Source organism: Hemiscyllium ocellatum, chromosome 7 (genome assembly GCF_020745735.1).
Source record: "Hemiscyllium ocellatum isolate sHemOce1 chromosome 7, sHemOce1.pat.X.cur, whole genome shotgun sequence".
NCBI classification, from domain to species: Eukaryota; Metazoa; Chordata; class Chondrichthyes; order Orectolobiformes; family Hemiscylliidae; genus Hemiscyllium; species Hemiscyllium ocellatum.
The window spans coordinates 51,823,963-51,838,292 of record NC_083407.1 but is presented as its reverse complement, the minus strand read 5'-3'; the positions used below and the strand labels follow the sequence as shown (position 1 = coordinate 51,838,292).

The window sequence follows — 14,330 nt, the reverse complement described above, 5'->3', positions numbered from 1 at the left end:
CCTTCCTCTTCGACTTAACAACTTTTCCCTCACCTTCATCTATCTGTCGCATTCTCAGGTACCTTCTCCTCAGCCCCATTCTCCCCCCCCTCATTTATCTCTTAGCCCATGTCCCACACGCCTCATTCCTGATGAATGGCTTATGCTCGAAAGGGCTTATGTCGATTCTCCTGACTAGCTGTGCTTTTCCAGCACCACACTCCCGACTCTGATACTCTAACATCTGCAGTCCTCACACCCTCTGAATCTTTGAGGGGCCCTATTCTCTCCCTAGTTATCCTTTTGCCCTTAATATAAAAACCCTTTGGATTCTCCTTAACCTTATGTGCCAAAGCTAACTCATGTCTCCTTTTTGCCCTCCTGATTTCTCTTTTAAATATACTCTTACTGCCTTTATACCCTTCTAAGGATTCACTTGATCTCTGCTGTCTATACCTGACATATGTTTCCTTCTTTTTCTTCAGCAAAACCTCAATATCTCTTGTTATCCAGCATTCCCTGTACCGACCAGCCTTTCCTTTCACCCAAACAGGAATTTACTGTCTCTGGACTCTCGTTATCTCATTTCTGAAGGCTTCCCATTTTCTAGCCGTTCCTTTACCTGTGAACATCTGCCCCCAATCAGCTTTTAAAAGTTCTTGCCAAAGACAGTCAAAATTTGCCTTCCTCCAATTTAGAATTTCAACCTTTAGGTACAGTCTGTACTTTTCCGTAACTATTATGGTCACTGGCCCCAAAGTGCTCCCCCACAGAGTTTTCCATCTTCTCTAGTAGGTACATCCACATTCTGAATCAGAAAATTTTCTTTTATACACTTAACAAATTCCTTTCCATCTAAACATTATCCACTATACGTAGTCTTTTTTGTCCATACAAAAGCATTTGACTCGGTTGATTGTGATGATGCATAGGGTGCCATACCCAAGATTGGCAGCCCTCATAAGTTTGTCACTATCCTCTACCTACTCCACAATGACATGCCATCCATGATCCTCATCAACAGAACTACCAGAGACACTGTTGTAGTGAAGATTGGTGTCAAACAAGTCACATTATACTAACTCATTTTAAGTTTGCTATGCTGCAATAGTCCAGCTCACCTCCAGCAAATTGCTCACAGATGTAGAGATAATTTATAAAACAGACGGGAAAGTGTTCAATTTTCATGCCAAAAACAAAATCCCTCCAACCTAAACGTTATTAAGTATGCAGATAATTCTCATTCAATAACCGAGCATCAGGCAATTATCAATTCCTTCTCTGAAATACATAGGAAAATGAACTTTTCACTAAACATCATCTCGGTGCCAGCATTTGCTTTGGCTGTATTTAGGGAGAAAGATCTCAATCTTGAGATTAAGGTCATGGGTTACCAGATAGCAGTGATCACTGTACTCCTATAGGCATTGGAGACTTGAACAACCACAGCAGATATGTGAAAATACTGAAGAATTATCACCAGCAGTGCATTGGCAAGATCTATTGAATTGGTGGCCAGAAAGGTGCTCCAATAGTAGGATCTTCTCCAGCATTGTACACAAAAGCAAGCCACCAGACAAAACATATTGTTTGTTTATTTGATGTCAATCCCTGCCAGGCAATTGCTCCACTAGGAACACAATCACAGCTGGAGGATCCAAAAAGATAGTAGAAGCATTTCTGAAAGCATCACTGAAGAGGCTGAACATCCCATAGATCATGGGGTTCCTTGACATGTCACTGATTAAATCGGAGAAGGATCATTTGAGAAGGCAACAAATTATTGCATGACTTTATTGGGAGTTCCAGAAGTGAAGTGAATTTGTGGTGTTAGAAAACATGTACAACCTTTCAAGGAAGGCATCTACCAAACCTTCAAACAACAGCATCCTGCATGTAGCAGGGTCTGCAGATTGAGCATTAGAATTATGCAATCTCAGAACACAAGAAACCAGAATGGAAGTAAGTTATCCTCAATTCTGAGAAACTGTCTAAGAAGGGGAAGTGGAAGACATAATCTCTCATTCTGAATGTGATAATGATGAGAGCTTTGTTCACTTGAGTGGAAGAAGTTAAGGGAGGACTCCCAAGGGAGCTATTATAGTCCTCTCTTCATATCTGACAATATCCCAGAAGTATCAGGTTTCTCAGCTTATGTTGGATGTAAACCTTTGACAAAAGCAACATGACATCCTTAAGTGGCCATTACTTTGCTACTCAAGGACCTCAGCAGGACGTAGAGCACCCTGATTCTGTACCTATTCACTGTAACATCAGGGAGATGTTGGCTTTGGATGTGATGGTACTGGAAAGGCAATCACCTTTATCTTATGAACATTCCCATCCCCAGCCAGGCTGGTGAAGGTCTGTAATATCCAGACCAAGAAGTTTTTGCAATACTCAATTATCCCATAAGTTGCTATTAAATTCAAGACAAACATAACTTTTAGGAAGAAATTAACCAAACATTTGAAGCACAAATCTATTAAGGGAAATGGATTGGTTTAGAGAGCTATGATATGGAACGGGCAAAAGTATAAACATGAGGGGCTAACCGAATGCCGATCTTCTGAATCAAATTCTGTAATCATAGAAGTGGGAATATGCAGCCAGTTAGCATATAAATCTAATTTTTCTCATGAAACTTCTGTTGAAACTGCAAAATAGATTTTGTTGAAGATGAATATAAATGCACAGGAATGGTTATCTCTGCTACACAGTTTTAAAAAGCTTAAATCATAGAATCCCTACAGTGCAAAAAGAAACCATTCAGTCCATTGAGTCTGCACTGACCTTCCACTCAGATTCAATCCCCCATCCTCACCCCACATTCACTACTGCTAACATGCCTAGCCTATACAATTTAGCTTGGTCACTCCATCTATCCTTCATATCTTTAGACTGTGGGAGGAAACCATAGCAAAAAGCTACACAGACAGCAAGCAAACTCCACACAGACACCCTTGTTGGCAATTGAACCTGGGTCCCTGGTGCTGTGAGGCAGCAGTGTTAACCAATGAATCTTGATTAGATTCTTTTTGTTTTATTTGTGATTACCAAACATGCTTAAACTAAACTGTATCAATTCATCAACATATTGCTTGCTGTACTAGACACAGCTAAAAATATATATTTCTTATATTAGCATGTTGCAATCAAGTATGGTGAAATATACACTGCATTGTCTAACATTAAAACAATGGACTGATTGTGACTAGTAGATTTGAAGGGACATTCAATGACATAGACCTGGAAATTTCAGTCAACAATAAAGATATGTATTTGTTTTGATTTTAAAGAAAACTGCCATAATGATTTAATGGATTCTACAGCAGAAAATTCCAATATTCTGTCAACAATTTGAATTTGGTGCTATTTAAAAGTGATCTGCAGCATTCAGCAACAGTGACATTGTTGAGCAATGTGAGTAGCCAATCACATTGACAAATTCTCATGGACCACAAAACACCAAGTAAAAAGTACAGATTATAACTTCATGTTCAATCATTTTATAGAGAGAAAAATAAAGATTGAGTTACACATTTGATTAAGGTAGAAGTTGACATATCAAAATAAACTTAATCTGCCAATGATTAACATTTTCAAGAGGTTTTTATTGTTATAATAGTATGCAAAACACTAAATTTAATTCACCCTGTGCTGATCGTATTTGGGAAGAATGCAATAGTTGATGTTTCAGAAGAGTATGCTATCCCCTTATGCACCTTCCGGATCTACCATTTTAATTGCGTCCATGCAGTAATCCCAAAGGTCCTGAGCCCAGGCACGCAGTTGGCAGCATTTTTGGCTCAATTTTACAGGTGCAGTACAGTTCAGAAACTATTGCTGGCACTACTATCACCACTATCATGGGTCACATCAGAGAGTCAGCAGCCCTGTAGCAATAATATTCATGCCACACAAGTACCAAACAATGGCCAACTCCAACAAGAGAGTATCTAGTCATCATCGGTTCTATATTCTATGCCATTATCATTGCTGAATCCCCCACCATCAATATCCTGGGGATTACTATTAACTAGAAACTCAACTGGACCAGCTATATAAGTACCGTGACTACAAGATCAGATCAGAGGCTCGGAATTCTGCTAAGTACAACTCACTGGCTGACTCCCCAAAGTCTACTGACCATCCACAAGTCAAAGTCAGCGGGGTGATAGAATATCTTCCATTTGACTGGAAGAGGAAAGCACCAATAACACTCAAGAAGCTCCACACTATCTGGTACAATGTAATGTGCTTGCCTGACACCTTGGCCACTACTTAAACATTCATTCCTGCATCACCAGTCTACAGGGGCAATAGAGTATATAATATACAAGATGCACTCTACTTTTTGACCATATCTTTGAAACACATGGCCTCTACCAATGGGAAGAACACAGGCAAGAAATGCATGGGAACATCACCACTTGTGAGTCACACATCAAACTGATGTGGACCTTTATTGCCATTTTATTCACTGTCATTGGGTTTAATTCCTGGAATTGCCATCCATACAGCACATCAGGCATACCTATGCCAGATGGACCGCAGGAATTCAAGAAGATAGCTCACCATAACCTTCTAAACTGCAATTAAGGATGCATAATGAATGGTGCCCTTGCCTGTGATGCCTACATTACATGAAGAAGTTAAACAAAAAGGCTTTGTTTGTGCCAATGATAGGGTGCAGGAAGAAAGAAAGATTTGCCCATGGTGACATGCTGTGGCAGGTTGCTATGTGTACCTTGAAGCCCTGGGGGACCATTGTTGCCACAATGACACCATTCTGTTTATGGAGCCACTAGGAAAGAAGTTCCTCAGTGTAGTGAAGGTTGGCTCCAGGCATCTGTCAGACTCAGCAATATCATGAGGGCGTTGGAGGGTGGCAGGCTCCAAGTTTCATACTGGCAGCTTGATAAAATGGTGCCAGTTGAATGGTTAATTAGCTCAATTACTCATCCCTCTCTGGTCAACGTTGCAGCTAAATTGCAACCACTCCTGCCATTGATAACATTCCCTGCAGTGGAAGGCCGACTTCTGAAGAGCTGGTAAATTCCATCACAGAAGTTATGAGTTTTATACAGGCATGACGACAGACCCCAACATATTTAATTTTGTATTTTGTTTCCTATTATAGCACTTGATAGAGAAGCTGGAAATTATGTATTTTAAATAATCGTACAACTAACAAAACATAAAAGTCTATTGATATTAAGTAATATATAACTTAATATATAACTTAAGTTAGTAATCCAAACAGGATTTTAAGATCAGTTTAAGAATTTGAATTCAGTTTTAAAAAATTAAAATCAACGTAAGTAGCCATGAAGTTATCACTTTCTTGCACATCCAACTAGCTTGTTAATGTTTTACAGATCTTCACTGAAACAACTCCACAGAGGCCTGTATCCCATCACCAAGCCACTCTTTATTTACACGTACATCGAACATAGAGATCATAGCACAGGAACGGGCCCTTCAACACATGATGTTGTGCCGAACATGGCACCAAATGAAATGAAACCCGTCTGTCTGCCCTAGACCCATATCCCTCTATACCTTGTATAACCATGTGTTTATCTAAAGTTCGCTTGAATGCCCCTATCATATCTGCCTCCACCACCACCCCTGGCAGCGTGTTCAAGACTCCTCCCACTCTCTGTGTAAAAAACTTGCCCCTCACATTTCCTTTCAACATTTCCCTTCTCACCTTAAATGCATTCCCTCTAGTATTAGGTATTTCAACTCTGGGAAAAAAGGTTCTGACTATCAACCCTATCTATGCACCTAATAAATTTTTTAGACTTCTATCAAGTCTCCCCTCCGCCTCTGCCACTCCAGTGAAAACAACCTAAGATTTTCTAGCTTCTCTTTATAAGCTCATACCCTCTAAACCAGGTAGCACCCTGGTAAACCTCTTCTGTACCCTCTCCAAAGCCTCCATCCTTCCTATAATGAGACAACCAGAATTGAATGTAATTCTATAAGTGTGGCCTAACCAAAGTCTTATAAAACTATAACATGACATCCTGACTCTTGGACTCAATTCTCCAATCAATATGAGCAAGTATACCATATACCTTCTTTATCATCCTATTGACTTGTGTGGCTGCTTTCAGGAGCTATGGACTTGAACCCCTCTGTACATTAATGCTGTTCAGGGTCCTGCCATTTACTGTATACTTTTCCTTAACATTTGATCTCTTAAAGTGCAGCACTTCACACTTACATGGATTAAACTCCATCAGTCTTTTCTTCACCCATATGTGCAATTGATCTACATCCCACTATATCCTTTGACAAATTTTGATACTATCAACAATTCCACTGATCTTTGTATCATTTGCAAACTTACTAACTCATCCATCTACATTTTCATCCAACTCATTTATATATATCACAAACAGCAGACGTCCCAGTACGAATCCCTGTGGAACACCACTAGTCACAGACCTCCAGCCAGAAAAACACCCTATCACCACTATTCTTTGCCTTCTATGGACAATCCAATTCTGAATCCATTCGGCCAAGTCACTGCAGATCCCATGCATCTTAATCTTTGGGATGAGTCTACCAAGAAGGACCTTGTTGAAAGTTTTACTAAAATCCATGTAGACAACATGCTCTGCTTTACCCTCACTGATCACTTTTCTCACTTCCTCAAAAAATTCAGTCAAGTTTATAAGACATGATCTGCCCTGCACAAAGCCATGCTGACTATCTCTAATTAGGCCATGCTTCTCCAAATGGGCATAAATCCTATCCCTAACAATTTTCTCCAATTGCTTCCCAACCATCAGTATGAGACTCATCAGTCTATAATTTCCTGAATTATCCCAATTTTTCTTCTTGAACAAAGGAACAACATCAGCTACTCGCCAACTCTCCAGGACCTCTCCAGTGGTGAGTGAGCATACAACGACCTTGGTCAAAGCGCCAGTAATCTCCTCATATGCCTCTCTCTGTCACCTGGTGTAGATACCATTGGGCCCTGGGGATTTATTGACTTTAATGCTGTCCAAGACACCCAACACCATATTTTCTTGATCTCAAAATGACCTCACGTATTAGCATGCTCCACACAAACCTCACTATCCTCCATATCCTTCTCCTGGGTGAATAACGATGCAAAGTGCTCATTTAGGATCTTGCTCACAACCTCTGCCTCTAAGCACAAATTCTCTCTTCATCATTGTGTGGTCCTATCTTCTCCCTAGTTATCCTCTTGTCTTTAATGCATATATTGAATGCCTATTTGCCAAGGTCATTTCATGACCCTTTATTGCTCTCCTAATTCCTTGCCTGAGTTCTTTCCTGCTTTCTTTATATTCCTCATGGACAATGTCCAATTTTAGCTTTCTAAACCTTACATATGCTTTTTATTCCTTTGACTACATTCACAACCTTCCTCATTATTAAAGTGTTCCTTACCTCGCTACCTTTGTCCTTCTTCCTGATTGGAACATGCTGATCCTGAACTCTGATCAGCAGGTCTCTAAACAATTCCCATTTGTCAAATATGGACTTGATCAATAACAGCTCCTCCCAATTAACACCTGCTAGCTCCTGCCTAATACTGACATTTGCCCTCCCCTAATTTAGTACCTTTCCATAAGGTCCTGACATTATTGTTCATCGCTATCTTAAAACTTAAGGAGTTATGATCGCTGTTTCCAAAATGCACTCCCACTGAAAAGTCAGTCACCTGGGCCAGGCTCATTAATCAATACAAGCTTCAGTATAACATGTCCCGTAGTTGGACTATCCATGTGCTGTTTCTAGAAACCCTCTAGGATATAATTAACAAATTCCACCCCATCTATACCTCTTGCTCTAAGGGAATCCCAGTCAATATTGGGGAATTGTAAGTCACCTACTATGAAAATCCTGTTTATTCTTCTTCCCATAGTCTGCCGACATATTTGTTCCTGAAAGTCTCTGTGGCTGTTAAGGGGCCTATAGGGTAATCCCATCAGAGTGATTGTACTCATCTTATGTTTGAGCTTTGCCCATATTACCTCAGTGGATGAGTTCTCCAGTATTTCCTCTCTGAGTGCTGAAATGACATTCTCCCTGATTAGTAATGCAACTCTAGTGTCTTTTTTACCTTACTCTCCATGTCTTCTAAAACACTGAAACCCTGGAATGTTGAGCAGCCAGTCCTGTCCCTCTCTTAACCAAATCTCTGTCATGGCCACAACCTCATTGTTCCGTGTACTGATCTGATACTCAGCTCATCTGCCTTACCTATAATATTCCTTTCAATGAAATAAATACACCAGCCTAATAGCACCGCCATGTTCATTGACCTGTCTCCGTCTGTCCTCTGACTTACTTGTCGTAACACCTATCTTCCCCTCAATCCCTCTACTTGCTGACCTTTTACTCTGGTTCCCAGCTCCCCATCACTCTAGTTTAAACCCTCCCAAGTAGCACTAGTGAATCTCCCTGCAAGGATATTGGTTCCTCTCTAGTCCCTCTTATACAGGTCACCTCTGTCCCAGAAGACATCCGAATGATCCAAGAGTGTGAAACTCTGCCCCTGCACAACTCCTTGGCCACGCATTCATCTGCCTTATCTCTCTATTCCTTGCCTCATTAACATGTGCCACTGGTAGTAACCCAGAGATTACTACCCCTGAGGCCCTGCTTTTCAACTTCTTTCCTAACTCCTGTACTTGCTCCGTAGGCCCTCATCCCTCTTTTTACCCATGTAATTGGCACCAATGTGCATGATGACCTCTGGCTGCTCAACCTCCCCTTTAAGAATTTCATGCAACCACTGTGAGATGGCCTTGATTCTGGCAATGGGGAGGAAACACACCATCGTGAAATCTCAAATGCGGTCACAGAAATGCCTGTTTATGCCCCTAACTAGTGGGTCTCCTACCATTATTGCTTGCTTTGACTTTGCCTGACCCTGCTCTATATCAGAACCAGTTGTTGTGCCACAGGCCCGGCTGCTGCTGTTATACTCCCCTGAGAGGTAATCCCCCTCAAACAGTATGCAAAACAGTTCACCTGTTAGAAAGGGGAATAGCTGCATGAGACTCCTGCACTACATGCCTGCCTCTCCTGGCGGTCACTTATCTACATGTCTGAACCTGTGATGTGACCACGGCCCTGTGACATTCGCTGTCCCTTGTATGCTCCTCAGTGTGTCTAATCATCGTTCCATCTGAACAACACGGTCTGTGAATAGTTGCAGTCAGTCATACTTCATGAGACATAGTTGACAGGGAAACGAGACAGCTCCCTGATCTCCTACATCTGGCAGGAGGAGGACACCACTTCCCTTAGTACCACCTCTGTCCCTTTAAATTCAGAAACATAAAAGAATCTTGTATAGTTTTAAAAGAAAGTACTTGACACTGGCCCAGCTTCATCAGAACCAGCTCTCATAGTGAACAAAATTGCTGACATTCCTGTTTATATCTGTCAGCCAGAGCTTCCTGATTGTACCAGATTAACAGCGAGTAAAAAGTGAGGTCTGCAGATGCTGGAGATCAGAGCTGAAAATGTGTTGCTGGTTAAAGCACAGCAGGTTAGGCAGCATCCAAGGAACAGGAAATTCGACGCTTCGGGCCAGAGCCCTTCATCATTCCTGATGAAGGGCTCTGGCCCGAAACGTTGAATTTCCTGTTCCTTGGATGCTGCCTAACCTGCTGCGCGTTAACCAGCAACACATTTTCAGCCCAGATTAACAGCCCCAATCAGGGAACTCATATTCTATGAGGTCCACAAGCCTGATCTTATTACAATCACTATATCCCTACACCTCTATGTCCAGGGACATAAGCCTGTTCTTTTTCTTTTAGCCTCTCCTGGGGAACTTTTCACACCATGTCTGGTTCCTCCAACTCAGCCGCAGATACAGGAAGCCTTGACTGGACCATAGCCCGCATCTTTTGCAACGAATGTTCCACAAGAAATTCATCCTCTGCTTCAGGCAGTAAAGTTGTCGAGACTGCAACATCTGCTGTGTCTATCTCAGAGATCGAGGTTTCTTTGACGTTAGGTGGAGGGGGAGAACCTATGGGCTCCAACAGCTTCTCCAGTTGTTCTGAGGGGTTGAGTATGTTTTGCTCCTGCCCCATTTGTGAGTTGTCAGCTTTCATTTGGTTCACCTGTTTGTTCATTTGCGAGTTTTCAGCTTTCATTTGGTTCATGTTTATTCAGGACCGCCTCACCAACCCAAACCTTGTACATCATGAAAACAGACTTTGCACTGACCATGTCTCTAACCCACACATGGCCATTTCCATGGATTTGGGACCAAACTTTGTCCTCTGAAGTAAACGGTCTCTCTCGCTTAGAGGAGATTTGTGTCCAGCATTCCTGATGCCCATTGCACCTCCCCTGCCAAGATCCAGGAAGATCAGACTTAACCTGGTGTGGACTCATCTTCTAACTAACAACTCTGCTGGAGTTATGCCTGGAGTTTCTTGAGGGGCGGTCTGATAATCAAATCAAATCTGGGACAGTTCGGTATCAAGTGAAGTTCTAGCTTCTTTAGGCCTGCCTTCAAAGTTCAGAATGATTTTTCTGCCAGACCATTGGATGATAAATGTGTATGGAGTTGTCCTTACATGCTGAATGCCAATCGACTTTAGGAAGTACTCATTCGCTGCTGGTAAATGATGGCCCATTGTCTGTGACTAACACATTCAAGAGTCCACATAATGCAAAAGACTCTTGCAGTTTTTTTTATTGTCTCCCCTGTGTTTGACAAATGAACTTTATGCACATCCAACCACTTTGTATGGGCATCCAATGACTAAGAACATTGAGCCAAGGGCCGGCATTGTTGACATGTCACTGAGTCCAGGATTTACCTGGCCATGCCCACCAACGTGTGAGAACTCCTGGTGGTAATTTTTGTTGTTGTTGGCACTCTGGGCACTGTTCCCCCAGTGCAGCTATGCACCAGACAACTTCTCACCAACATCATCATTTTGGATATCCCTAGATGACCCTGGTGGAGTTTAGCCAGTATCTAGTGGCGACCTTTGTTCGGGACCATCACTACTTCATTAATCCCACATACCAAACAATCGCTCAGCATCTCACTAAGAATTAAACCCAAGCTATATGCCTCCACCAGTCATCTTAACCCAGCCAAAAATCCCAACTTGGATTCCCCGAGTTCTTGAATTGCTGAGTAATCTTGATTGTGTCTCTGAATTAGAGGAGACGAAGGGTCATAATATTCCTTAACTAAACCTGTCAACTCTTGAAAGGTTTTAGTCTCAGAAAATGTCAGGCTCCTAATAACCAAAAAAGCTGCAAACCCACAAGCTTCCAGGAGAATTACTGCCCCAACATCATATGCTTAGAAAAAATAGCACATTCTTTCCAAATACTGGGTCCCATCTTTAATGGCAGGATTGAATCAGTGAGCCTTTCCAAAGAATGGCATGATGCCAGAAATGCTTATTCTCACTCAAATACGACTGTTACGAGCGAATTTCTTCAGGAGCATATTTTTAATCTTATTGCCATTAAAAAGAATCCACAGCGGCTGGTATCCCATTAGCAGGTCACCCTTTATTTACATATGCATATTACCTGACATTGGTCTGGCTTCATCAGAGCCAGTTCTCAGAGTGAACAGAACCTCTGACACCATGGGTGGCATGGTGGCTCAGTTGTTAGCACTGCTGCCTCACAGCACCAAGGACCTGGGTTCGATTCCAGCCTTGGCAACTGTCTGTGTGGAGTTTGCATGTTGTCCCCGTGTCTGTGTAGGTTTCCTCTGGGTGCTCCAGTTTCCTCTCACATTTCAAAGATATGCAGGTCATGCTAAATTGCCCATAGCGTTAGGTGTGTTAGTCAGATGGAATGGCTCTGGGTGGGTTACTCTGTGGACTGTCAATGTGGACTCGTTAGGCCGAAGGGCCTGCTTCCACACTGTAGAGAATCTAATCTTCTATTTTTATTTGTCAGCTTGGGCTCTCTGATTGGACCAGGTTAACATCCCCAATCTGGGAACTTATATTCCATGTGGTCCACCTGGTTGACATCATTGCAATCACTGCACTCACCTGGTTTGACTTGTATGAATATCAATATGGTCAACTCTGATATGGGTGAAAGTGAGGACTGCAGATGCTAAAGATCACTTTCGACTCCGATATGGGTGAGTAAACCACGTTTCTGGGCCAATTAAGGATGAGCAATAAATTATAGTTTTGCCTGTGATGCCCATGTCAACGAATTATAAATAATTCATTGATAGCCTTTTATTAAGATGGACAAAAATATCAACTTAATTGATGCCTTTTTCTGTATCTATAGAATACAATAAGAAATTGAAAATTTACAGGAAGAATTTAAGCAAAATCCTAAGTATATTTTCTATTCTACAGACATACGTTTAGCATTAGCACTCACATCAACTAATCAGCAGCTGGAGGCTACCATTCGAAAAGCCATGAAAATTCTAAAATACTTATTGATTCTTCGTGTTTCTTGTTCACTTACCAAGAATTGCTACTACAATATTTTCCTTTAGGATTTCTATGGAACCCCTAGAGATGAAGTAGAGTGCAGTGAGAATATCCCCACTGTGAACCAATGTGTCACCGGGTGGAGCATGTGTGGTTTTAAACTTCATAGCCAGAGCTCGTAGGCAGCCCTTGCTGGCACCTTTGAATGCCTTGCAGTTCTGAAGTAATGCCTGGTTGAGATGGAGACATATGTCTGCCTGTAGACATTCGGGAAATCCCTTGAGGACCTAGTGAAAAAATTATACATTAGCAATAATGAATGGACACAGTTTTTAATTACAGTTAAAGAACTGTACTCTCAAAAATGAATATAAGAATGGCATTCTAGGCTAACTATTTCATGTAAAATTCTAAGTCAATGTGGCAGCTATTAGAATATTCTGTGATGCTTCCAAAACTGCTTTATTCCTCCTAAGACTTAACAATTTTGAATAATTTGAGCATATATTTTGGAAATAAGTTTTATTTAAATATGAACTACTTATCAGATTACTGGTGCTGAACATATGCAATATTGAAACTGTATGCTGCTGGACAAATCGCATGTAAGTTTTCCTAAACAAACAGCACTTTTGCGTCATTGCGATGTTCTTGTGAAGTATCTTGGGATGCTTCATTATGTTAAAGGTGTTATGTAAATATATGTTGTTATCATTATTGTGCACTAGGTGTAATTTATCTTAGTTCCAGACACCATACTAAATACAAATATCCAATTACTTATTTTTAATTATGAATTAAATCATCTGAAAGAAATGACACCTAGCTTAAAAAACAGCAACAGCAGAGATTATCTAAATATTTTAAGAACCGAATTACTACCTGAGATGTGCTGAGATCTGTGAACGTCATGCTTAATATGTGCATATTAATGAAGACCAGCACAATCAAATGAGAACTTGGGAAGTACTATAAAACGAAAAGTTTAACTTGCTATTGAAAAATACAAACAGCTTCCACAGTGCAGAATTAGTCCATGGTGAAGAGTTTGATAAATTGTTTCTGTTTGCCTCCTAATTTAGCAACCCAGTAAAAAAAATAGTTTGGGATATTTTGTTCAATCTTGTTCAGCCACCAGATGGCACAACCTGCACTGTTTATCACTGAACAGATTGCATTCATGGCAAATTTATTGAACTAGAGGCAACAGATTGATTGACCAAGAGGCATGTCTCATGCAAAATAATACTGCTTTCATGCAAATTTATCATCGTAATAGCACAGTTCGAGTTTTGAATTTAATACTAATAAAAAGTTAAAATAAAAATCTAAATCCAATTGATTCATTCTTTAATAGGCAGAAAATGACAAGCTTGATTAGTGAATGCCATCTCATGATGTATTTGTTTGATATGGCTCTGGATACAATAGTAATATTTAGCCTTATATCTCTTCCATATTGGTTTTAACTGTTTATAGTGATCTGTGAAATATAGAACATTAGGTTCACAATTTTTAAAAATTTCTTCATTGAGAAATTAATATTCACTAAATTTGAATACATTGACACAGACATTATTTGGTTCTGTGCAATATTTGAAAAAGAAAGTCAGTTCTAAGCTGAATACAAATTCATCACAAACTCCCAGGCAGCTTGGGTGTTTAGCCTTACACATAGAGTTATAAATAGTACAAGTTGCTGTGTTTCCATGTCAACAGCTGCAACCTTCACATTCATTTCTTAATCTCTCCTATCTAGTGTGCAAAATTCCTGGAATATTTTTGTTTCAGAAGTTATGTTTTTAATCGCTTTGCTGATTTCTTTTCTTTAGATTTGTTTCTGTCCATTTTCATTTATTTTCAAAATTGCTTAGTATCATATTGCCATGGAGTACC

General features: G+C 40.6%; 1 protein-coding gene across 1 annotated transcript in view; it reads right to left on the bottom strand.

Annotated features, from left to right (window-relative positions):
• LOC132817349 (potassium voltage-gated channel subfamily H member 7-like) overlaps window positions 1–14,330 on the bottom strand; it is a 457,758-nt gene that overhangs the window by 42,327 nt on the left and 401,101 nt on the right. Inside the window, exon 10 of the mRNA XM_060827757.1 lies at window positions 12,469–12,721. Within this exon, the coding sequence (XP_060683740.1) occupies window positions 12,469–12,721 (253 nt within the window). The remainder of the gene's footprint in view (window positions 1–12,468; window positions 12,722–14,330) is intronic.